The sequence below is a fragment of the Symphalangus syndactylus genome, chromosome 8 (genome assembly GCF_028878055.3).
Source record: "Symphalangus syndactylus isolate Jambi chromosome 8, NHGRI_mSymSyn1-v2.1_pri, whole genome shotgun sequence".
Lineage (NCBI taxonomy): Eukaryota > Metazoa > Chordata > Mammalia > Primates > Hylobatidae > Symphalangus > Symphalangus syndactylus.
In genome coordinates this window covers 106651804-106676105 of record NC_072430.2, presented here as the reverse complement: position 1 = coordinate 106676105, position 24302 = coordinate 106651804, and the positions used below count along the sequence as shown (strand labels likewise).

The following is a 24302-nucleotide window of genomic DNA, read 5'->3' as shown; positions in this document are numbered from 1 at the left end:
AAGCAATTCTCCTGCCTCAGCCAGGCACCCGCCGCCACACCCAGTTAATTTTTTGTATTTTTAGTAGAGATGGGGTTTCATCATGTTGGCCAGGCCTGTGTTGAGCTCCTGACCTCAGGTGATCTGCCTGCCTAAGCCTCCCAAAGTGCTGGGATTAAAGGCATGAGCCACTGTGCCCGGCTGAGTGAACTTTTTGATAAAGAACATATTATAGAGGAACTTTAGATTAAAAAAATTTACTATCAGTATCTGGAAATGAATAAATTAAATATGTATATGAATGAAAACTAGTAGAAGTTAATGCGGAAAACTAAATGGCATGGAAAAAAATTAGGGGTGCACAACATGGTTAACTACAGCTAACAATGTATTATATTCTTGAAAACTGCTAAGTAGATTTTAAGGTGTCCTCACCACAAAAAAAGTACATAAGACAATGAATGTTAATGAGCTTGACTTAATCATTCCTCAATGTGCACATTTTCCAAGACAACATGTACACAATAAACATACACAATTTTTGTCAAATAAATCTGAAAAAAATATGGGCACATCAAGGTGAAGTTTACAATAAAAAATTACTGTCAATAATTAACATTTAAAAAAACTATTCACCCCATCCTCACTTAAATGTACTCACCTTTTGTGTTCATATTTTTCTGTTTTTGCTAATGCCTTTCCTGTTCCACTTATTTTTCTTATCTAAGAAGGAAAAATCACAAATACAATTCTAAGTTATAATCTCTTTATAATACACTATACAGTCTATAGAGAATCAGTGGGCCAGCAAACAGCGATTTCTGCTATTTTTTGTTTTGTTATTTTGAATAGCATATCCTAATGGCAAATGCAGTTGGATACATCAATTCTTGGTAAATAATAGCAATTGTTAACAGCAGGCCCAAAAAGAATACTTTAGACATACTAATAAGTATCATAAAACTGTTTAGCAGATGAAGTTAATAAATTTACTCAGTTTATTAACTTTTGACAAGTAATACTTCTGGAATAGGCATGATGTGTTCTTACCCCTCTGTCTTCCAAAGTTCTCAACCTGGCCTCTAATTTGGCTCTGTTCTCAACTCCCATTGCAGAACTTGAATCCTCACCAAAAGCATCATAACGGATAGCCAAAACAGTTTTGGCTGCCAGCATTCGAGAAATCTAATAGAAAAACATGAAGAACTATATTCCATGTTCAGATGTAAAATCCTCAATAACTTGGATGTTTTAAAATCAGGAGTTATAAAACTATTATGAATCATACAATTCAAATCATCCATTGTATTTCAACCTTTGCCACAATCTAATGGCCATATATCACCACCAACACTTCTGTGGCTGAAAAGATTTTACAGCAATTCATGTCAAATATTAGCCCAAACTAGGTTTTTTTTAAAAAATATTTTTAAACTTTAGTTTCTACTCAGTGACATTAGTGCTGTGCCTTGAGGTCACTGAAAACAAGTGCATCTTTTTCCTCATAACAATCTTAAATACGTGTGGGTTCTGGCCAGGCGCGGTGGCTCATGCCTGTAATCCCAGTACTTTGGGAGGCCGAGGCAGGTGGATCACGATGTCAGGAGATCGAGACCATCCTGGCTAACACGGTGAAACCCCGTCTCTACTAAAAATACAAAAAATTAGCTGGGCATGGTGGCGGGCCACTGTAGTCCCAGCTACATGGGAGGCCGAGGCCGGAGAATGGCGTCAACCTAGGAGGCGGAGCTTGCAGTGAGCCGGGATGGCGCCACTGCACTCCAGCCTGGGCGACAGACTCCATTTCAAAAAAAAAAAAAAAAAAACCGTTGGTTCTTTTTCCACCTAATTAACATTTTATGTTCTTGAACCCTTTATTTTCCTTCACCACTCTGCTCTAAATTTTATCAATTTTCAGTTTAGTTCTGTTAAATGACACATCTTCCAAAAACACTGAAAGTAGTTAACTTGTCTAAGCCTCAGTTTCATCATCTGTAAAATAGAGATACCTACATCTCATAAGGCTACTAAAGATTTAGGGCGGGCACGGGTGCTCACACCTGTAATCCCAGCACTCTGGGAAGCCGAGGTGGGTGGATCAGGAGGTCAGGAGTTTGAGACCAGCCTGGCCAACACGGTGAAACCCATCTCTACTAAAAATACAAAAATTAGCCGGGTGTGGTGGCGCGTGCATGTAATCCCAGCTACTCAGAAGGCTGAGGCAGAACAATCGCTTGAACCAGGGAGCTGGAGGTTGCAGTGAGCTGAGATCAAGCCACTGTGCTCTAGCCTGGCGACACAGCGGGACTCCATCTCAAAAAAAAAAAAAAAAAGGTTTAGTGAATTCTGTCAAAGTGTTTTAGCATAATGCATATGCTATTTTTTATGATTCGTAAATGCTAGATTTTTTTTTTACTGCCAGAGATAATATTTTCAGTGTGCCAACCACAGGGAGATTCTAGGGGAAAAAAAAAATACTAACACAATGGAAGAAACTGGCTTTAATTCAACCAATAACAGTTTCTTCTAACCTTATCTTTCAGTGTACAAAGTGCTTTTTAAATAACTCATCATTCTCTATTTAACAAGAAAGAGACAATAGAAGATTTAATGTGTACTACAGAGTAGAAGAAAAATGGGTTGTAAAAAATGAAAAAGTCCAACCTCAAAAACAAAGCAAAATCCTACAACACACCTTTCCTTTGTGTTTGGGACTCGTCTGGCCTACAAGTGAAGCATGATAAATGAGACCGTACTTAGGGGTATCCCGTCTAGATTTGAGGGCTCTGAAAAGTGCCTTTTCTGCTCCAAGAATCTGAACGGTAGAAGCTGCATGCTTGGCCAAATTTAAAAGAGAACCTACAAAAGAAAAAAGTTACAAAGAATGCACCTCCAAATATATGAATGTTCCACGTACTAGAACAAAAGACCTATAGAATTATTATAGCCACAATAATAAATAAAAATCACATATAATATAGAATTCTATAATCCGGAATTCCCTAAAAATCTTGATGTTTCATTTGTAATTCCTTCATTAGCACAAGCAGGTTTGCAATGAATGCCTAGGACAAACTGAAGGTTAAGCTTATTAAGTTCAATGTTTCTATTCACCTGAGAGATGGCAGTGCTATTCTAAATTCCATTAGTATACTACAGAAGTGACATAAATGTCACATACACGAACACTAATGAGGTCCCTGCTTTCTGAGATTGTGAGTATCAAATGTTCTATTGCTTTAGATATGAAAAAGCCTACAAACACATTTATTAGGAAGAGATATTCCTAGAAGTATCTATTAATAGTCCCCTACCTGTGGTTTCACTTTGTGTGGTTTCAATTACCTGTGGTTAACTGCAGTCTGAAAATATTAAAAAGGAAATTCCAGAAATAAATAGTTCCTAAGTTTTAAATCTCTTGCTATCCCACTCAGCTCCCCCCAGGACATGAATCATCCCTATCTACCCATTAGTCACTTTCGTAGTCCTCTCCGTTGTGCAGTACTGCAGTGCTTATATTCAAGTAACCAATGCACAAAAATAGTTATGCTTTTTTTTTTGGAGATAGAGTTTCGCTCTGTCGCGCAGGCTGGAGTGCAGTGGCGCGATCTTGGCTCATTGCATCCTCCGCCTCCCGGGTTTAAGCAATTCTCTGCCTCAGCCTCCAGGTAGCTGGGATTACAGGCACCCACCACCACACCCAGCTAATTTTTTTTTTGTATTTTTAGTAGAGATGGGGTTTCACCATCTTGGCCAGTCTGATCTTGAACTCCTGACCTCGTGATCCACCCTCCTCGGCTTCCCAAAGTGCTGGGATTACAGGCGTGAGCCACCGCACCCGGCCCCGTTGGCATAGTGTTATAACTGTTCTATTATGACTGTTGTTGATATCCTACTGTACCTAATTTATAAATTAAGCTTTATTATAGATATGTATGTTTAGGAAAAAACAGCATATACAGTATAGGATTCAGTACTATCCTCTATTTCAAACATCCTTGGAGAGGGGAGCTTAGACTATATCCCCATAAATAGCTGGGGACTATTGTTATCAACATGCTGCTTAGTTGGATATGCTGTATAGAATATTTCCTGTCAGAAAACAGACTCAATATTAATGCTATGAACTTAAGCACTAGACATAGTTTTAAAAGTTTAACAAATACATAGTTCAATTTTTTTTTTTTTTGAGATGGAGTTTCGCTCGTCACCCAGGCTGGAGTGCAATGTCACAATCTTGGCTCACTGCAACCTCCACCTCCCGGGTTCAAACGATTCTCCTGTCTCAGCCTCCCGAGTAGCTGGGATTACAGGCTCATGCCACCAAGGTTGGGTAATTTTTGTGTTATTAATAGAGATGGGGTTTTACCATGTTGGCCAGGCTGGTCTCGAACTCCTGACCTCAGGTGATCCACCCACCTCAGCTTCTCAAAGTGTTGGGATTATTAGGCGTGAGCCACCAAGCCTGGCCAACAAATACATACTTCTATTAACCCCTGCCATTGCTTACTGCTACAAGTTTAGCTATACCTATGAAAATGGGTGGAGACAATGAAATCATCTGATCTTATAGCTGAGGGCACTTGAATGAAACCTTTGATTAATGATGCAGCTAAAGGAGTTACGCCAGGCTGGGCGCAGTGGCTCACGCCTGTAATCCCAACACGTTGGGAGGCTGAGGTGGGCAGATCACCTGAGGTCAGGAGTTTCAGACCAGCCTGGCCAACGTGACAAAAACCCTGTCTGAACTAAAGATTTAAAAATTAGCCAGGCATGGTGGCAGCGCACGCCTGTAATCCCAGCAACTTGGGAGGCTGAGGCAGGAGAACTGCTTGAACCTGGGAGGCGGAGGTCGCAGTGAACCACTGCACTCCAGCCAGTGCAAGAGTGAAACTCTGTCTCAAACAAACAAAAAAGGAGTTATGCCATTTTAAACACTCTGATGCAGATGATATATAAGATCTTTTTTGATGGATTATAACAATGTCTCCAAGTAACATAAAAATGATGAATCAGTACTTCATTGTACTTGTAGGTATTCAATTACATAGCATTTTAATTATGGCATATCATCCTTATAATACTGCCATACACATATACAAAGTTTTATTATAAATCAGTTGTTGAAAATATTTTTGAAAGTCAAATATATTACATCTGCACACTCAATAGTGAAACTAAGGTAATCAATCGAGGGCACAAATCCTCTACAGTGATTTCTTAAAACTGTATTCAAATCTAGGTCTAGTGAGTTTTTATTATGAAAATATTAACTGTTTTATCCTCCTGCATTCATCTGATTGTTCTAATTAACCCTAACAAACTTCTAACAATGGACCACAAGTGTCTCAGAAGAGGTAGTGACTAAAGATGCCTTCATTATCCAAAAGGAAATCAGGCAAACAAATAGAAATCATCATTGAACACTTGGCCCTTAGTGATCTCCCACATACCATCTACTTTTGTGTTATTAGCTAAAATTTCTTTAATAGCGGTGGTTTAAAGATGTAAACAAAATCCTAACCAGAAAATACTTCAAACACTCATATTTATAAATTACATTAAAACCATCACCTGCATGAGCAATAAGCCGTGCTCCAACTAATTCCCCAACCATGACTGTAACATTGGGTGCAATGGCCATCATTCGATTTTGTAGATATTCATAGAGCTGGGTTCGATATTCAGAGATTTCAATCACCTGGTATAAGGAATAAAGTAAGTCATAAATATCATATGAGTAAAAACAGTAAAAATTCCTGTCTAAAACACTGGAGCCCTCAATTATGACAGAGCAGCTACACAACCCTGGGTACTGGGTATATCACCTATGCCTAACATCAGTTTTCTTTTCTTTTTTTTTTCCCAGGCTGGAGTGCAGTGGCGCAATCTCAGCACACTGCAATCTCCGCCTCCCGGGCTCAAGTGATTCTCCTGCCTCAGCCTCTGTAGTAGCTGGGACTACCGGCGTGCCCGCCACCACGGCCCAGCTAATCTTTTGTATTTTTAGTAGAGACAGGGTTTCACCATGTTGGCCAGGATGGTCTCGATCTCTTGACCTCGTGATCCTAACATCAGTTTTCTATAAAATGGCTGTAGTGAGGACTTCATTATGTAATGTATGTAAACCACTTAGTCCACTGCCTGAAAATCTTAGTCAACCTAACTGTATTTTTAAAAGATTCTAAGCAGCCCAGGCACAGTGACTCACACCTGTAATTCCAGCACTTTGGGAGGTCGAGGCGGGTGGATCACGAGGTCAGGAATTCAAGACCATCCTGGCCAACACGGTGAAACCTTGTCTCTACGAAAAATACAAAAATTAGCTGGGCATGGTGGCACGTGCCTGTAATCCCAGCTACTCGGGAGGCTGAGGCAGGAGAACCGCTTGAACTGGGACCTGGGAGGCGGAGGTAGCAGTGAGCCTAAGAACATGCCACTGCACTCCAGCCTGGGCTACAGGGCGAGACTCTGTCTCCAAAAAAAAAAAAAAGATTCTAAGCAATAAACATTTGTATCATGCTCTTTTTAATTCCTATATGGCTATCTTCAAATCTGAAAGAAAAAAAATCACAAGATATAGACCTAAAACTCAGAATTAAAAAGCTCAATCCATAATTGTCTGCCATCTTTTTTTTTTTTTTTTTTTTTGAGATGGAGTTTGCTCTTGTTGCCCAGGCTGGATGCAATGGCGCCATCTTGACTCACTGCAACCTCCGCCTCCCTGGTTCAAGCGATTCTCCTGTCTCAGCCTCCCGAGTAGCTGGGATTACAGGTGTACGCCACCACACAGAGCTAACTTTTGCATTTTTAGTAGAGATGGGGTTTCATCATATTGGTCAGGCTGGTCTCGAACTCCTGACCTCAGGTGAATCCCCGACTCGGCCTTCCAAAGTGTGGGGATTACAGGTATGAGCCAATGCGCCTGGCCTTCTCTGCCATCTTAATTGATTTTTGGTTAATTCATTATTTAGACAATGATTGTAAATTACTTCCTTTTAATATGTATTTTCCCCTTTTAAGTATACAAATCATGATGGCATCTGATGAGGTAGTGACTGAACACCCTCATATTTATGTTATCAGGTGAACAACAGTAAGTGTAAAAATCATCATTGCCATCAGAAAAATTAGTACTATAGAGCTGGTAACACCACAACTAGATTCTCCAGGAGTAAAATTTACCTGGGTGCAAAGATGCAGAATATTGCAAATATCTTCTTCTGAAACCTCTGTTCCCATTGATATCTCTGCAGCTGCTTTCACTTCTGCTTCAACTTCTTCTGGCAGCAACTCAGAGAGTTTGGCAGAGGCATAGTTCTTCCTATCGCCTATGGAATGTTTGCAGAGGATGAGGGAGAATCACTCAACAAATTATATAAAATCCAGCAAACAGTCAAAAGAAAAAGTAGAAAGCCAATGAAAAGAATGCCTAAACAAAACAAAAAAAAAATGAAGACGTTTGACCTAGTATAACAGTTTTCCTCATTTAAGGGTTTGAGTTTAGACATTAAAAGTCTTCCCACTGCCTTCCTCCAAAAAACAATCAGAGTAAAAAGAGGACAAAATATGCCACAACACTTATTACAGAATATAAGTGGCAAAAATTTTAAAAAGACAGGACTAATAATAATGTCACAGACAATTTTATACTGAAGCTGGGGCCAGTAATTCGTAAGGCAAGTAAACCATCAATCAAGTTCCTCTGTACGTTAACAACAATCAACAATCAAGTTCGTCTGTATATTAACAGTACAGATGGCAATACTGCTATTTAGTATTAGGTACCAATGTCATGTTATAGGCCATCAAAATCTAAGTTAAAATTCATTTTGTTTCTTAAATTTAAGACACTAAATTGCTACACTTCCCAAATACATAGAAATTGCAAAAACCCTGGGAATCTTGCTTAACAAAATGCTGTATGTCATGTTTTAGGATGCAATCAAATTCATTTACTTTCAATGCCTTAAAGGATGAACCAATTACTCACCAACTTTCTGTAAACACTTGCAGTATGTCAAATTATCTGAAATAATTTTTCCTAATTCAGGGAAATGCCAGCCATACCATTCTCTACATCGCATAATGTAGTTGTTTAGTTCTTTATCCAAGTCATCTAACAAGGCTGTAGTAGATTAAAAACAAACAAAAAAACCCAGGAACTTAAAGGGATTTATTGTGGTAAAATATACACAACATAAAATTTAACACTTCAGGCTGGGCGCGGTGGCTCATGTCTGTAATCCCAGCAGACAGGCAGATCAAGAGGTCAGAAGTCCGAGACCAGCCTGGCCAACATGCTGAAACCCCATCTCTACTAAAAATACAAAAATTAGCCAGGCATGGTGGTGCACACGTGTAGTCCCGCTACTCTGGAGGGCTGAGGCATTAGAATCATTTGAACACAGGAGGTGGAGGTTGTAGAGAGCCGAGATCGTGCCACTGCATTGCAGCATGGGCGACAGAGCAAGACTCCGACGCAAAAAATAAAATAAAAAAATAATAAAAAATAACACTTCAACCATTTTCAAGTGTACTATTCAGTAGCATTAAGTATTCTTATGATGTTATGCAACCATTACCACTATCTATTGCCAGAGCAATTTTATCATCAGAAACTGAAAAATTCTGTACCCATTAAACAGTAACTCATTCTCACCTTCCCCCCAACCTCTAGTTATCTCTATACTTCTGTCTCTGAGTTCACTTATTTTAGGTACTTCATATAAGTAGAATCATGCAGTATTTTGTGACTATTTCACTTAGCATATTTTCAAGGTTTATCATGTTGAAATATGTATCAGAATTTCATTTCTTTTTAAGGCTGACTAACATTCCACTGTGTGTAGTGGCTGGGTGTACGTTACCCAAAATGCTTGGGACCAGTAGTATTTCAGAGTATTTGCAAACACGTATGAGGTTGAGGATGAGACTCGAAGTCTAAATAGGAAATGCATCTACATTTCACATATACCTTATATACAAAACCTTGAAGGTAATTTTACACAATATTTTAAATAATTTTGTGCATAAAGCAAAGTTTTGACATGTGGTCAGGTGTGGAGTTTTCCACTTGTGGATTTGTGTGGTAGCACAAAAAGTTTTAGATTTTAGAGCATTTTGAATTTCAGATTAGGGACATTCAAGCTGCATCCACAACGCAGTTTATCCGTTCATCTGTTAAAAGGTATCTGGGTTGTTTCCACTGTTTGGTTTTGTAAATAACACTGTTATGAACATAGGTGTACAAGCGACTCAGTTCTGTTTTTAATTCTTTTGGGTATAAATCTAGGAAAGGAATTGCTGGTTAAACGCATTTCTTTTTCTTTTTTTGGAGACAGAGTCTAACTCCATCACCCAGGATGGAGTGCAGTGGCACGATCTCAGCTCACTGCAACCTCTGCTTCCTGGGTTCAAGTGATTCTCCTGCCTCAGCCTCCTAAGTGGCTGGGACTATAGGCATATGCCACCTCGACTGGCTACTTTTTTGTATTTTTAGTAAAGGCAGGGTTTCACCATGTTAGCCAGGTTGCTCTCGAATTCCTGAGCTCAGGCAATTCACCTGCCTCGGCCTCTCAATGTGCTAGGATTACAGGTGTGAGCCACTGCACCCAGCCGAATACTTTTTGTTTTTTTTTGAGACGGAGTGTTGCTCATGTTGCCCAGGCTAGAGTGAAATGCTGCAATCTCGGCCCACTGCAACTTCCACCTCTCAGGTTCAAGTGATTCTCCTGCCTCAGCCTCCTGAATAGCTGGGATTACAGGCGCCTACCATCATGTTCAGATAATTTTTGTATTTTTTACTAAAGATCGGGTTTCACCATGTCGGCCTGGTCTCGAACTCCTGATCTCAGGTTATCCACCAGCCTCGGCCTCCCAAAGTGTTGGGATTACAGGCGTGAGCCACGGCCGAATGCATTTCTAAAACAGAAAAATGATTAAGATTTTGAGCTTTTTTTTTTTGGTGAGATGGAGATTTGCTCTTGTTGCCCAGGTTGGAGTGCAATGGCGCGATCGACTCACTACAACATCTGCCTCCAGGGTTCAAGTGATTCTTTTGCCTCAGCCTCCCGAGTAGCTGAGATTACAGGCATGCACCACCATGCCTGGTTAATTTTGTATTTTTAGTAGAGATGGGATTTCTCCATGTTGGTCAGGCTGGTCTCGAATTCCCAACCTCAGGTGATCCTCCCGCCTCAGCCTCCCAAAGTGCTGGGATTACAGGCATGAGCCACCGTGCCCGGCAGCTTTTGAGCTTTCTAAAAACCATTTAATGACATAGCAGAATACACAACTACAAAGATTCCACTTATGTTTTTAACATTTTCATGGAAAAACACGAATTAACGTAATGTTAATTCTGTGATTCATATAATCTCCAAATAGTCAACCTCCGCCTCCTGGGTTCAAGCAATTATCCTGCCTCAGCCTCCTGAGTAGCTGGGATTACAGGTACACGCCATCATACACATTTAATTTTTTTGTATTTTTAGTAAAGACAGGGTTTTGTCATGTTGGCCAGGCTGGTCTTGAAACTCCTGACCTCAGGTGATCCACCTGCCTCGGCCTCCCAAAGTGCTGGGATTAAAGGCTTGAGCCACCGCACCTGGCCTCCTTTCTCTTTCTCAACAGTTAGAATCATAAAAGATAGTTTCAACAGTATGAAAACGCATGAAGGACAGAGCAACAAATCGGACTTTGCATGTACTATACTTACAAATTGCCTGAACAATCATTGTGTCTACTTTATCAGCGCTAAATTTCAATCTATATCGAGACAGGCTGGGAAGAAAGGGGAAAATAAATTAGTAAGATAGGATCTAGGAAAAGCATTTAAATTAACACCTTAAAGTTTTTTTTTTTTTTTTACTCAAATCGGCCTGTAGTCAGAGCTGTAATTGGTTTTTCTAAGAAGAAAAATCAGCTAAGTAGAAATGCACCATATGAGACCAGAAAATACACATTAAAAAAAAAAAAACTATATATACTGCTACGACCTGTATTTCTGTAACATGAATGAGTTTATGTATGAATGACAAATAGGATAAGCTGTGTAATACAAAAGTCGTATTGGACTGGGCGTGGTGGCTCACGCCCGTAATCCCAGCACTTTGGGAGGCCGAGGTGGGCAGATCACCTGTTAGGAGTTCGAGACCAACCTGGCCAACATGGCGAAACCCTGTCTCTACTAAAAATACAAAAATTAGCCAGGCATGGTGGGGCACGCCTGAATCTCAGCTACACTGGAGGCTGAGGCAGAAGAATCGCTTGAACTAGGGAGGCAGAGGTTGCAGTGAGCCGAGATCACGTGCCACTGTACTCCAGCCTGGGCAACAGAGCAAGACTCCGTCTCAAAAAAAAAAAAAAAAAAAGCCATATTGGTTCATGCAATTTTTTATAGCACATATTAAGATTTATACTACCAGTTAAGAACTTTGCAGGACTCTTAACATCTGAAAACAGAAAGCTGTGGAGTAACATTATTGTCTGTATATAAACGTTTCTTCATCTCAGTACAATTAATATTTTGGGCCTAATTCCTTGTTGTAGGGGCTGCCCTGTGCATTATAGGACCTTTAGCAGTATCCCTAACTTTTATCCACTAGATGTTCATGGCAGACCCCACCTCACCTCCAATTGTGACAACCAAAAATGTCTATGGACATCGACAAATGCCTACTGAGGGACACCTGATTGCCCTTGATAGGGAATCACTGCTATACACAATGCAGATTTACCTAAGTTTGGATTTTTGACTCAGTTTCACTATTTGTTCTCTCTTAAAAATGCTTATTACAAAGCTCTCCCTGACCTTTGTGCATTTTTGCTCTTAACTCTAACTTAGCAGCTTCAACCCTTTCAATCTATGCCCACCTTTTAATTTTAAAATGACCTTTTTAAATTGTAGTGTTTCTTTTTTGTTTCGTTTTGAGACGGAGTCTTGCTCTGTCACCCTGGTTGGAGTGCAGTGGCACTATCTCCGCTCACTGCAAGCTCCACCTCCCGGGTTCACGGCATTCTCCTGCCTCAGCCTCCCGAGTAGCTGGGACTACAGGCGACTGCCACCACGCCCGGCTAATTTTTTGTATTTTTAGTAGAGATGGGGTTTCACTGTGTTAACCAGGATGGTCTCGATCTCCTGACCTTATGATTCGCCTGCCTCGGCCTCCCAAAGTGCTGGGATTACAGACGTGAGCTAACGCACACGGCCTGTAGTGTTTCTTTTTTCTTTTTTTTTTTTTTTGAGACGGAGTCTCGCTCTGTCACCCAGGCTCGGCTCACTGCAAGCTCCGCCTCCTGGGTTCACACCATTCTCCTGCCTCAGCCTCCCCAAGTAGCTGGGACTACAGGTGCCCACCACCACGCCCGGCTAATTTTTTGTATTTTTAGTAGAGACGAGATTTCACCGTGGTCTCGATCTCCTGACCTCGTGATCCGCCTGCCTCGGCCTTCCAAAGTGTTGGGATTACAGGCGTGAGCCACCGTGCCCAGCCTGTAGTGTTTCTTTAATATGAGCTTAAGATGTCTTTTGAACTGTGGTAATAATTTTATTAGGATTACTATTTGATAGTACTGATTACAAAGTTGCACAGGTTTTGAGCAACTACCTACCATTATTTTCTTCACAACCCTGTTAACTGTAGTGCAATTCCAGAGTATTACGCTTTTCATGAACAGATGTATCACAACATAGCAATAATGCCTATTCTAAGGGACTTCTAATTAAATATGATAGGGTTAACATGCAATTAAAAATAGGGAGAAGACTGGGCATGGTGGCTCACACCTGTAGTCGCGGCACTTCGGGAGGCTAAGGCAAGTGGATCACTTGAGCCTGGGAGTTCTAGCCTGGGGGGTGGGGCAGCATGGCAAAACTCCATCTCCACAAAAAGTTAAAAAATCAGCCAGGGATGGTGGTGCACACTTGTAGTCCCAGCTACTTGGGAGGCTGAGGTGGCATTGTTTGAGTCCAGGATGTCAAGGTTGCAGTGAGCCAAGATCGCACCACTGCACCCCAGCCTGAGTGACAGAGTGAGACCATGTCTCAAAAAAAAAAAAAAAGGCCGGGCGTGGTGGCTCATGCCTATAATCCCAGCACTTTGGAAGGCCGAGGCGGGTGGATCATTTGAGGTCAGGAGTTCAAGATCAGCCAGGCCAACATGGTGAAAGCCCGTCTCTACTAAAAATACAAAAATTAGCTGGGCAGTAGTGGTGCATGCTTGTAATCCTAGCTACCGGAGGCTGAGGCAAGGAAATCACTTGAGCCTGGGAGGCAGGGGCTGCACTGAGCAGAGATCACGCCACTGCACTCCAGTCTGGGCGATAGTGAGAATCTGTCTCAAAAAAAAAGAGAGACATATGTCTTGCTATGTTGCTCAGGCTAGTCTCAAACTCCTGGTCTCCCAAAGAGCTAGGATTACAGGGGTGAGCCGCTGCACCTAGTCCTCTTTGCCTTATTAAAAATCTGAGTAAAACAATCAAAACACAAATACACACCTATCCCATAAGACCATAGCAGATGAGAGAATCTGGGGGAATATTAAGTAGATGGAGGAGTGGCACGACTTAGCAGAGATAAAAGAGGGAAAGCCCAAGAAACAGGGCATCCAAGATCAGAGGAGTAGAGAATTCCTTTGATGAGGTTTTAAGGTTTTAAGAATCCAGACAATGGAGCCAGACTGCCTGGGTTCAAATCCTGGCTTTACCGCTTACTAGCTGTATTGACCTTGGGCTTCAGTTTCATCTGTAAATGAGGATATTACTATCATCTTCTTCATAAGGTTCTGATGTGGTTCAAATGAGCATTTGTAACATTCTTAGAACACAGCTATGTTAAGTGCCTATCAAATAAAAGTAAGTTGACTTTATTTTCCAGTAATTCTCACCTGTGAGCCAATCCAAGACACATAGCTGCCATTTCACGTGGTTCTACCCCAGGGATTAATCCATCCATTTGTGAACGAATTCCTCTCATAAGTTCATTAACAACAGGACTATGGATACAACTGAGATTCAGCTTTTCCTACAAGAACAAGAACATCTATATTAAATAAAAAAAAAAAAAAGACTTTCCTGAAGTTATTATTATTTTTTGAGACAGAGTATCACTCTGTCACCCAGGCTGGAGTGCAGTGGCGCAATCTTGGCTCACTACAACATCCGCCTCCCGGGTTCAAGTGATTCTCCTGTCTTGGCCTGGTATTATTTCAGGCATGAGCCACCATGCCCAGCTAATTTTGTATTTTTAGTAGAGACGGGGTTTTACCATGTTGTACAGGCTGGTCTCAAACTCCTGACCTCAAGTGATCCGCCCGCCTCGGCTTCCCAAAGTGCTGGGATTACAGGCGTGAGCCACCGCGCCCAGCCTGAAATTATTTCTTAAATATTAAAGTGGCACTAATTTAAATATATGCATTTCTCAGTTGGACAAGAAGTATAATTTCTAGTGTGTTTGTAGAATACTTGAGTGTATCACTGGTGGAAGTAAAAACTGATACAAGCTTCCAGAAGACAGCTTGGCTACATAAATTAAAAGCTATAAAAAGATTAATATAATATGACCAAGTAGCTGGTTTAAGGAGATCTTTTACTACCTGTTATTTAACTTCTTTTTAAAATTACAGGTTACGCGGGGCGTGGTGGCTCACCCCTGTAATCCCAGCACTTTGGGAGGTGGAGGCAGGTGGATCACAAGGTCAAGAGATCGAGACCATCTTGGCCAACATGGTGAAACCCCATCTCTATTAAAAATACAAAAATTAGCCAGGTGTGGTGGCAGGCGCCTATAGTCCCAGCTACTTGGGAGGCTGAGGCAGGAGAATCACTTCAACCCAGGAGGCGGAGGTTGCAGTGAGCCAAGATTGAGCCAATGCACTTCAGCCTGGTGACAGAGTGAGACTCTTTTTTTTTTTTTTGAGACAGAGTCTCGCTCTGTCACCCAGGCTGGAGTGCAGTGGCGCAATCTCGGCTCACTACAAGCTCCGCCTCCCGGGTTCACGCCATTCTCCTGCCTCAGCCTCTCCAAGTAGCTGGGACTATAGGCGCCCGCCACCACGCCTGGCTAATTTTTTTTTATATTTTTAGTAGAGACGGGGTTTCACCGTGGTCTCGATCTCCTGACCTCGTGATTCACCCACCTCGGCCTCCCAAAGTGCTGGGATTACAAGCGTGAGCCACCGCGCACGGCCTTAAAATTACAGGTTATGCGGGGCGCGGTGGCTCACACCTGTAATCCCAGCACTTTGGGAGGCGGAGGCAGGTGGATCACAAGGTCAAGAGATCGAGACCATCTTGGCCAACATGGTGAAACCCCATCTCTATTAAAAATACAAAAATTAGCCAGGTGTGGTGGCAGGCACCTATAGTCCCAGCTACTTGGGAGGCTGAGGCAGGAGAATCACTTCAACCCAGGAGGCAGAGGTTGCAGTGAGCCAAGATTGAGCCAATGCACTTCAGCCTGGTGACAGAGTGAGACTCTCTCTTAAAAAAAAAAAAAAAATACAGGTTGGGCGTGGTGGCTCACGCCTGTAATCCTAGCACTTTGGGAGGCCAGGGCGTGTTGGTGGGCGTCTGTAATCCCAGCTACTCAGAAGGCTAAGGCAGGGGAATCCCTTGAACCCAAGAGGCAGAGGTTGCAGTGAGCCAAGCTCATGCCACTGCACTCCAGCCAGGGCAACAGAGTGAGACTCTGTCTCAAATAAAAGAAATGAAATAAAAAAAGTAAATAACATAAAACAAAATATAAAATAATATAAAATATAAAAGAAAATAATTAGCCAGCATGGTGGCGTGTGCCTGTAGTCCCAGCTACTGAAGAGAGAGGATTGCTTGAGAACAGGAGGTCAAGTCTGCAGTGAGCTGTGAGACTGCGCCACCGCACTCCCTATTAGCTGGGACTACAGGTGCCTGCCACCACGCCCGGCTAATTTTTTGTATTTTCAGTAGAGATGGGGTTTCACCGTGTTAGCCAGGATGGTCTTGATCTCCTGACCTCGTGATCCTCCTACCTTGGCCTCCCAAAGTGCTGGGATTATAGGTGTGAGCCACCACGCCCGGCCTGAATTGTTCTGCTTTCTGTATTTGGGAGGCTATTTTCCTAGTCTTTCTTTCCACTCTCACATTTTATTTCATCTCCAGCAATACACCCCTACTAAAGTTTTCTAATAAATACATTTCTAAAAAATATAAGGACCCCATTTTTGTTGAAAAAAAAAAAAATTTGGCTAGACAAAAATATGGCATGATATACATAAGACATTAAAATTATATATGGGTAGCAGATTTGTTAAAGCCAATTTTTATCATTTTTTGTTCTATATCTTCTACAACAAATAGGCATTACTTATTTGCTCAGTTCAGCTGATGTTAGGGGAAATCCATTACCATGTAGCTTAGAGAAAAGAAAAAAAAAGTATTGAGAACTTATGATAAGCAACTTATTGCAAAGGCTAGGCTTTGTAGTTGGTATGCTGTGAGATCTGACTAGCAGGAATGACCAAAAAAATCGTGACTTTACCTTTATGACCCCTCCTAGTTTAGCATCAGCTACTGCCAGCGGTTCATGGGCTTCTTTTACTATTTTCTTCAGAACTTTTTTCAGCTGCTTATTGATTTTGCCCTCCATCAGAGCTGTGAATGCTTTTCAGGAAAAAGACAAACAAAAGCATTAACTCTCAAATTTTTAACTTTGAGACCTTGTCCTAGTTGACATTTAAAAAAACAAAATAGGCCTTTCAAAGGGCTTGAATTTAATGTTACTTCTGAAATGAAATGATACATGTTTTATAAGTTACATGTTTCACAATTTCATTTGATCTTCCCACCCTCATTTTTGCTACAGAGCCAGGGGTAAAATCAGGTCCAGGGTTTCTTTCCTTCTCATAAGAATCTTCTCATGAACTCAAGAGAGAATCATGAAATCTTAGAAACAATCTTTTTGGGAAGACAAAGTAGATTCACTTTCCTTTGTCATTTCAAATAGACTGTCCTGAAATATCCTAAAATCACATCAAAACTAGTAAGAATGAGTGTGATCATTTTCAAAGTTCTGCCACAACATAAGCATGTTTGAATGAAGGCCTTATCTTTGCTTGTATCTCTGCTTGTACACCTCCAGCAATGTAAAACTTAGTAGCAAAGGCTACCTATTCTATTTTGAGACCGCTGGTATTTCTGGCAAGTTTTAAATTGGCTACTTTATAATTCTCACCCTTCCTTAGACCTATACTCCCTTTTTCTCGACCCACATGAACACCTCTTCTGATATTTATCTGACATTTGACTGAGGTAAAAGTATGCTTGGGTTACCCAGGCATTGTGGTGTGTACCACCAGCCTGGCCAACATGGCGAAACCCTGTCTCTACTAAAAATACAAAAATTAGCTGGGTGTGGTGGCACGTGCCTGTAGTCCAGCTACTGGGGGCTGCAGTGAGTCATGATCATGCCACTGTACTCCAGCAGCCTGGTGACAGACCCTGTCTCAACAAAACAAAAACAAAAACAAAAAACATAAAAAGTATGCTTGGGCTGGCCGGGCGCGGTGGCTCACGCTTGTAATCCCAGCACTTTGGGAGGCCGAGGCGGGCGGATCACAAGGTCAGGAGATCGAGACCACGGTGAAACCCCGTCTCTACTAAAAAAGACAAAAAATTAGCCGGGCGTGGTGGCGGGCGCCTGTAGTCCCAGCTACTCGGAGAGGCTGAGGCAGGAGAATGGCGTGAACCCGGGAGGCGGAGCTTGCAGTGAGCCGAGATTGCGCCACTGCACTCCAGCCTGGGCGACAGAGCGAGACTCCGTCTCAAAAAAAAAAAAAAAAAAAAAAAAAAGTATGCTTGGGCTATGCGCGGTGGCTCAAATCTGTAATCCCAGCACTTTGGGAGGCTGAGGCTGGCAGATCACCTAAGGTCAGGAGTTCGAGAGACCAGCCTGGCTAACATGACGAAACACTCTCTCTACTAAAAATACAAAAATTAGCTGGCCCTGGTGGCTCATGCCTGTAATCCTAGCTACTCGGGAGGCTGAGGTAGGAGAATCGCTTGAACCCAGAAAGTGGAGGTTGCAGTGATATCGTGACATTGCACTCCAGCCTAAGCGACAAGAGCAAAACTCCATCTCACAAAAAAAAAAGAAAACAAACAAAAAAGAAAAATGCTTGGCAGGAATGAAGGTCTATCAACAATTTCCAAAGTCAGGCAGTTTGTGCTTAGTAAGTCAGGTCTTGCTCTTCCCTCCTGATCGTATATCCATTTGAATTATGATCAAATGGATAATCCCAGCACTTTAGGAGGCTGAGGTGAGCGGGTCACGAGGTCAGCAGATGCGACCATCCTAGGCAACAAGGTGCAACCCCATCTCTACTAAAAATACAAAAATTAGGTGGGCGTGTTGGCGTGTGCCTGTAATCCCAGCTACTTAGGAGGCAGAGATTGCAGTGAGCTGGGATTGTGCCCCTGTACTCCAGCTGAGGATCAGTCTCAAAAAAAAAAAAAAAAAAAAAAAAAAAAAAGACTTGCAAGTTGAAAACACAATCAAGAATAAAAATAAACCATTTCATGCAAATAGCATATATGAATGTCTGAGACCAACACAAATTCAACGTCACACCCCAACAGACCTTATTTCTTTATTTAAAAAAAAACTGATGGCCAGGCATCGTGGCTCATACTTGTAATCCCAGCACTTTGGGAGGCCAAGGCGGGCGGATCACCTGAGGTCAGCAATTCCAGAGCAGCCTGGCCAACAGGCAAAATCCCGTCTCTACTAAAAAATACAAAAATTAGCTGGACATGGTGGTACCACCTGTAATCCCAGCTACTTGGGAGGCTGAACCCAGCCTCCTGGGAGAATTGCTTGAACTCAGGAGGTGGAGACTGCAGTGAACCGGTATCATGCCACTGCACTCCAGCCTGGGTGACAGAATGAAACATCTCCAAAAAAAAAAAAATAATAAAATAAAAGAAAAAAAAAAATTTTGGGGGGGTCTCGCTACATTGCCCAGGCTGATCTTAAATTCCTGCCCATCTTAGCCCCTCAAAGTGTTGGGATTACAGATGTTAGCCACTGTGCCTGGTCTCATCAAACTCTAAGGCTATGAGGTTTAAAATGTACACTGTGACATTTACAGCCATTTAGTTGTGGTTCTGTCATGTCAAAACTGCCTTATAACAGGCAGTGAGAACTGAACTCCCAGGGAAAGGATTCTGCTTTCTTTCTTTTTTTTTTTTTTTTTTTGCGATGGAGTCTCGCTCTGTCACCCAGGCTGGGGTGCAGTGGCGCAATCTCAGCTCACTGCAAGCTCCGCCTCCCGGGTTCACGCCATTCTCCTGCCTCAGCCTCTCCAAGTAGCTGGGACTACAGGCGCCCGCCACCACGCCAGGCTAATTTTTTGTATTTTTAGTAGAGACGGGGTTTCATCGTGGTCTCGATCTCCTGACCTCGTGATCCGCCCGCCTCGGCCTCCCAAAGTGCTGGGATTACAAGCGTGAGCCACCGCGCCCGGCCGGATTCTGCTTTCTTAATTAGCTGATGTTCATTTAACTTTCTGGTGAAAACAGATAGGAAAAGGCATTGTAAATGTTTCTATGACAGCATTCTTGATAAAATTCACTATTTTCATTCATTTTCCCCAAAATATTTATTATAAACCTTCTATAGCTGTATACTTTGCTAGACTCTAGGAATTTGACAGTACAGAACAGTCTCTGCTCTCATGGAGCTTAGACTGCGGGGGGGATTGACTTTAAATTCTCAACTACTATGGCATTTTGTCCATTTACTGTACATTACTTAATTTTATGTTATTTTTCAGACGGAGTCTTGCTCTGTTGCCCAGGCTGGAGTGCAGTGGCGCAATCTCGGCACACTGCTACCTCTGCCTCCCAGGTTCAAGTGTTTCTCCTGCCTCAGCCTCCCAAGTAGCTGGGAATACAGGTGTGTGCCACCACACCCGGCTAATTTTTTTAATTTTAGTAGAGATGAGGTTTCACCATGTTGGCCAGGCTGATCTCGAACTCCTAACCTCAGGTGATCCATCCGCCTGTCTTGGCCTCCCAAAGCGCTGGGATTACAGGCATGAGCCACTGTGCCCAGCCTTATTGTACATTACTTTAAATAATACAAAGAAGCTAGGTAAATGAATCTGGAAATACTGCTCAAATTTCGAGTTTTATCATCTGTAACGTAGAGATGATGGTTACCTCCCTCACAGGATTCAAGAATTAAATAACAATTATGAAATCATAAGCATAAATCTGACAATCAGTATGTGCTCAATATATTAGGTATTAATAGTAAAAACCTGCTTGTTTGGGCAAAAGCTTGGCTTGTCCATTTAATACAGTTTAATAAGGACTGGCCAGAAATATCCCAAGCAGATTAAAGATCGTATGCAAAAAGGAATTCAGAAGAGGCTACTTGAGATCAGGACTAGGAACTGTTCATGTCCCAGTCTATGTCAATAACACCCCCTAGAGTTGGAATACAGCTAACACAATCTTGCTTGGAATCTTACAAATGTTTACCCATACTTATAAGCTGTGATGAACAGGCTATCTTTTTAAAAATTCTCCAAGTTAATATTACTACAGTTTTTTTATGGCTGTATATAACTCTAATTACTGAAGGGTTGGTGAAGCAGCCCGAGAACTATGTTTATAAAACAAAGAAACTGGCCCTATGGGTCTTCCTTCAGCCTACCCCTCTGCCAAGGTTAGGGTGGTCTGTTATGTTCCAGCATGTTTAGTTGGATTCCGAATTTTCAGACAAAAACTGTACCTTTCTCCTGTGGTTATTTAACAAAGTTTTTGCATCTGTCATATTCTTGCCCAGCTTTAAGCCATATTCTTCCTCACAGTCCTTCATTTTCAAACTACACGGCCAAACAGTTGGCTGATTTGTGATAAAGAATTTAGGCAGTTGAAAATTTAATGATTTGGGCTTTATATCTGCTCTTCCTGTTTTCCCTAACACTTAAAAAAAACAAAACTGTAAGACCTACTGCAGTCAATTACAGTAAATAAACCCTATCACTCTGTTGTCCTGTGATGCAATCTAGTTGAAGAGTATGAGTCATCCATTCTTCTGAATCTTTTAAAAATAACACCTCTGTCAGTTTCTGTATAACTCTGAATATTGATACGCTTTTTTGAACTAAAAATCTACACCCCCAGAAGAGCTTTTTAAATTATTTTTCAACTGTGAATCCTGGCTGTTCTCAGGATTACAACTCTACCCTTGGATTAAAATGAGGAGAGAGCTGTATACTTGACCACATTACCTTGGTCCCTTGTAGAACACCTTTTACTGAACTGTGCTTCAGCATTATGTTGCTGGTTTCCACAGGGAGATCAACTTAACCACTTCTCACCTCTCCTCACACATGGGGAAAACCAGCCCTATGGTGAAAAAAGCTAACTCAATGTTGTCTCAGTGGTAGTGACGAATGAGTCAGATCACTTAAATTCAGTTCCAATAAGAATGCATCATTGACAACATTGAATAAGGTTAACACAGGCAACTGAAGCAAACAACCTTTTAACAAGAAAAACAAATAGCTAAGACTTAATTTTTTTTTTTTTGAGATGGAGTCTTGCTCTGTCACCCAGGCTGGAGTGCAGTGGCGCGATCTCGGCTCACTGCAAGCTCCGCCTCCCGGGTTCACGCCATTCTCTTGCCTCAGCCTCTCCGAGTAGCTGGGACTACAGGCGCCCGCCACCACGCCTGGGTAATTTTTTGTATTTTTAGTAGAGACGGGGTTTCACCGTGGTCTCGATCTCCTGACCTCGTGATCCGCCCGCCTCGGCCTCCCAAAGTGCTGGGATTACAAGCGTGAGCCACCGCGCCCGGCCAAGACTTAATTTTTTCAAAAAAGCAAGCTTCTACTTTTTTACTTTACCTGCTAATGCTTCTGCTGTATCCTGAAATTTCTCAAAATGTTTTAGCTTTACTCTAGAATTAAAAAAAAGAGAGAGAAACATGTTATTGGGGGCGGTGCATTGATTCAAAAGCCACATAACTTGGAAAGAAGTGCTTGACTGTTTCCAAAGCACACACCAATAAAACATGCCTATCACTGTGTATCACAGTGTGAAGTTAGATATTCTTCATACAATTACTAGTTTTTCTATATGTTAGGCTAGTAATGTTTGGATTATTAAAAGAAAGTTGTAGGCTTTGAAGGAAACTTTGGCCAAGAGTAAAGATGTTGAAGTTTTAATACAAACCCCTGTTGCATAAAGCTGTACAGAGGTGACTTTATTATACAGCACAGAATTGACTCAAGAAAAAGTATGTGAGTCTCTTTTAGGAATCTCATGATATTCATTTGTCTATCCTGTACAAATGCCATTAAAAAAAATAGCTTATTGTCAGATCTCATTCTTGTTACATCCTAACCCTTTATTTATTTATTTATTTTTTGAGACGGAATCTCACTCTGTCACCCAGGCTGGAGTGCAGTGGCGCGATCTCGGCTCTCTGCAACCTCTGCCTCCCGGATTGAAGCAATTCTCCTACCTCAGCCTCCCAAGTAGCTGGGATTACAGGCATGTGCCACCATGCCTGGCTATTTTTTTTTTTTTTTTTTTTTTTTTTTTTGAGACAGAGTTTCACTCTGTCGCCCAGGCTGGAGAGCAGTGGCGCGATCTCGGCTCACTGCAAACTCCGCCTCCCAGGTTCACGCCATTCTCCTGCCTCAGCCTCCCAAGTAGCTGGGACTACAGGCACCCGCCACCACACCCGGTTGATTTTTTGTATTTTTAGTAGAGACGTGGTTTCACTGTGTTAGCCAGGATGGTCTCGATCTCCTGACCTTGTGATCCGCCTGCCTCGGCCTCCCAAAATGCTGGGATTACAGGCGTGAGCCACCACGCCCAACCTCCATGCCTGGCTAATTTTTTTGTATTTTTTAGTAGAGACGAGGTTTCACCATATTGGCCAGGCTGGTCTCAAACTCCTGACCTTGTGATCCACCCACCTCGACCTCCCAAAGTGCTGGGATTACAGGCGTGAGCCACCACGCCCGGCCCCCTTTATGTTTTTGAGACAGGGTCTCACTTCACTGTCACCCAGGCTGGAATGCAGTGGTGCAATCACAGCTCACTGCAGCCCTGACTTCCCAAGCTCAAAGGATCTTCCAGCCTCAGTCTCCCAAGTAGCTAGGACTATAGGTGTGCACCACCACGCCCAGCTAATTTTTGGTTTTGGTAGAGATGGGGTTTTCCTATATTACCCAGGCTGGTCTTGAACTCCTGGGCTCAATTGATCCGCCTGCCTTGGCCTCCTAAAATGCTGGGATTACAGGTGTGAGCCATCACGCCTGGCCTCAGGGTAGTATTTTATGCAGAAAGAAACATATAGTTGATTCATCGTTGTCTCAGTGGTAGTGACGAATATTGAGTCAGATCACTTAGATTCAGTTCCAACAAGAATACATCATTGACAACAACGAATCAGATTAACCCAACAAAGCATACAACCCTTTAAGAAGGAAAACTAGTCTTCTATTTGCCTAAAACAGTGTCATCTTTTTTTTTTTTTTTTGGAGACAGGGTCTCACTGGGCCGCCCAGACTGGAGTGCAGTGGCGCAATCGCGGCTCACTGCAACTTCCACCTCCCAGGCTCAAGGGATTTTCCTGCCTCAGCTTCCTCCCAGTAACTGGTATTACAGGCATGTGCCACCATGCCCGGCTAATTTTGTGTTTTTAGGAGAGACGGGGTTTCACCATGTTGGCCAGGCTGGTCTCGAGCTCCTGACCTCAAATGATCCACCCACCTTGGTCTCCCAAAGTCCTAGGATTACAGACGTGAGCCACCATGCCAGGCAACAGTGTCATCTTAGGCAAGGTTTTCTTATCTGGTTAAGGGAACATGCTAGTGTGGTCCCTTAAATACACATACAGATACGAAGATTTAGGCCAGGTGTGGTGGCTCACGCCTGTAATCCCAGCACTTTGTGAGGCTGAGGTGGGCAGATCACCTGAGGTCAGGAGTTCGAGACCCGCCTGACCAACACGGTGAAACCCTGTCTCTACTAAAAATACAAAAATTAGCTGGGCGTGGTGGTGGGCACCTGTAATCCCAACTACTTGGCGGTCTGAGGCAGAAGAATAGCTTGAACCCAGGAGGCGGAGGTTGCAGTCAGCAGAGATTGCGCCAGTGTACTCCAGCCTAGGCTACAGAGCAAGACTCTGTCTCAAAAAACAAACAAAAGAACACAAAGATTTAAGATCTACACTAAGAATGAATCTTCCATGAAATTGTGATGAACGAAAAAGTAGTTCATGCTAGTTTTGCTGTTGCAAAACTCAAAAAGCAGGTTAC

The 24302-nt window shown here is 42.3% G+C and overlaps 1 protein-coding gene and 4 non-coding genes across 8 annotated transcripts in view; all 5 read right to left on the bottom strand.

The window, feature by feature from the left end:
• The window catches only part of NOP58 (NOP58 ribonucleoprotein), a 40010-nt gene that overhangs the window by 5147 nt on the left and 10561 nt on the right, over positions 1–24302 (bottom strand). The window contains exons 2-12 of one of the 4 annotated variants that reach the window (XM_063644945.1): positions 21876–21928; positions 21258–21375; positions 16499–16620; positions 13869–14005; positions 10700–10764; positions 7973–8107; positions 7165–7310; positions 5554–5680; positions 2675–2838; positions 1030–1164; positions 641–702 (exon numbers count right to left, since the gene is read on the bottom strand). In XM_063644945.1, the coding sequence (XP_063501015.1) occupies positions 641–702; positions 1030–1164; positions 2675–2838; positions 5554–5680; positions 7165–7310; positions 7973–8107; positions 10700–10764; positions 13869–14005; positions 16499–16606 (1079 nt within the window). In that variant the 5' untranslated portion in view covers positions 16607–16620; positions 21258–21375; positions 21876–21928. The remainder of the gene's footprint in view (positions 1–640; positions 703–1029; positions 1165–2674; positions 2839–5553; positions 5681–7164; positions 7311–7972; positions 8108–10699; positions 10765–13868; positions 14006–16498; positions 16621–21257; positions 21376–21875; positions 21929–24302) is intronic. The other 3 variants (XM_055290237.2, XM_063644944.1, XM_063644943.1) reach the window with 3 other exon arrangements.
• Positions 5323–5406, bottom strand: LOC129489063 (small nucleolar RNA SNORD11). Its single transcript, XR_008659879.1, has one exon. It is a non-coding gene; the product is annotated as a small nucleolar RNA SNORD11 (small nucleolar RNA).
• LOC129489064 (small nucleolar RNA SNORD11B) lies at positions 7014–7103 on the bottom strand. The gene has a single exon (XR_008659880.1). It is a non-coding gene; the product is annotated as a small nucleolar RNA SNORD11B (small nucleolar RNA).
• LOC129489045 (small nucleolar RNA SNORD70) lies at positions 21395–21479 on the bottom strand. Its single transcript, XR_008659866.1, has one exon. It is a non-coding gene; the product is annotated as a small nucleolar RNA SNORD70 (small nucleolar RNA).
• Positions 23343–23430, bottom strand: LOC129489043 (small nucleolar RNA SNORD70). Its single transcript, XR_008659865.1, has one exon. It is a non-coding gene; the product is annotated as a small nucleolar RNA SNORD70 (small nucleolar RNA).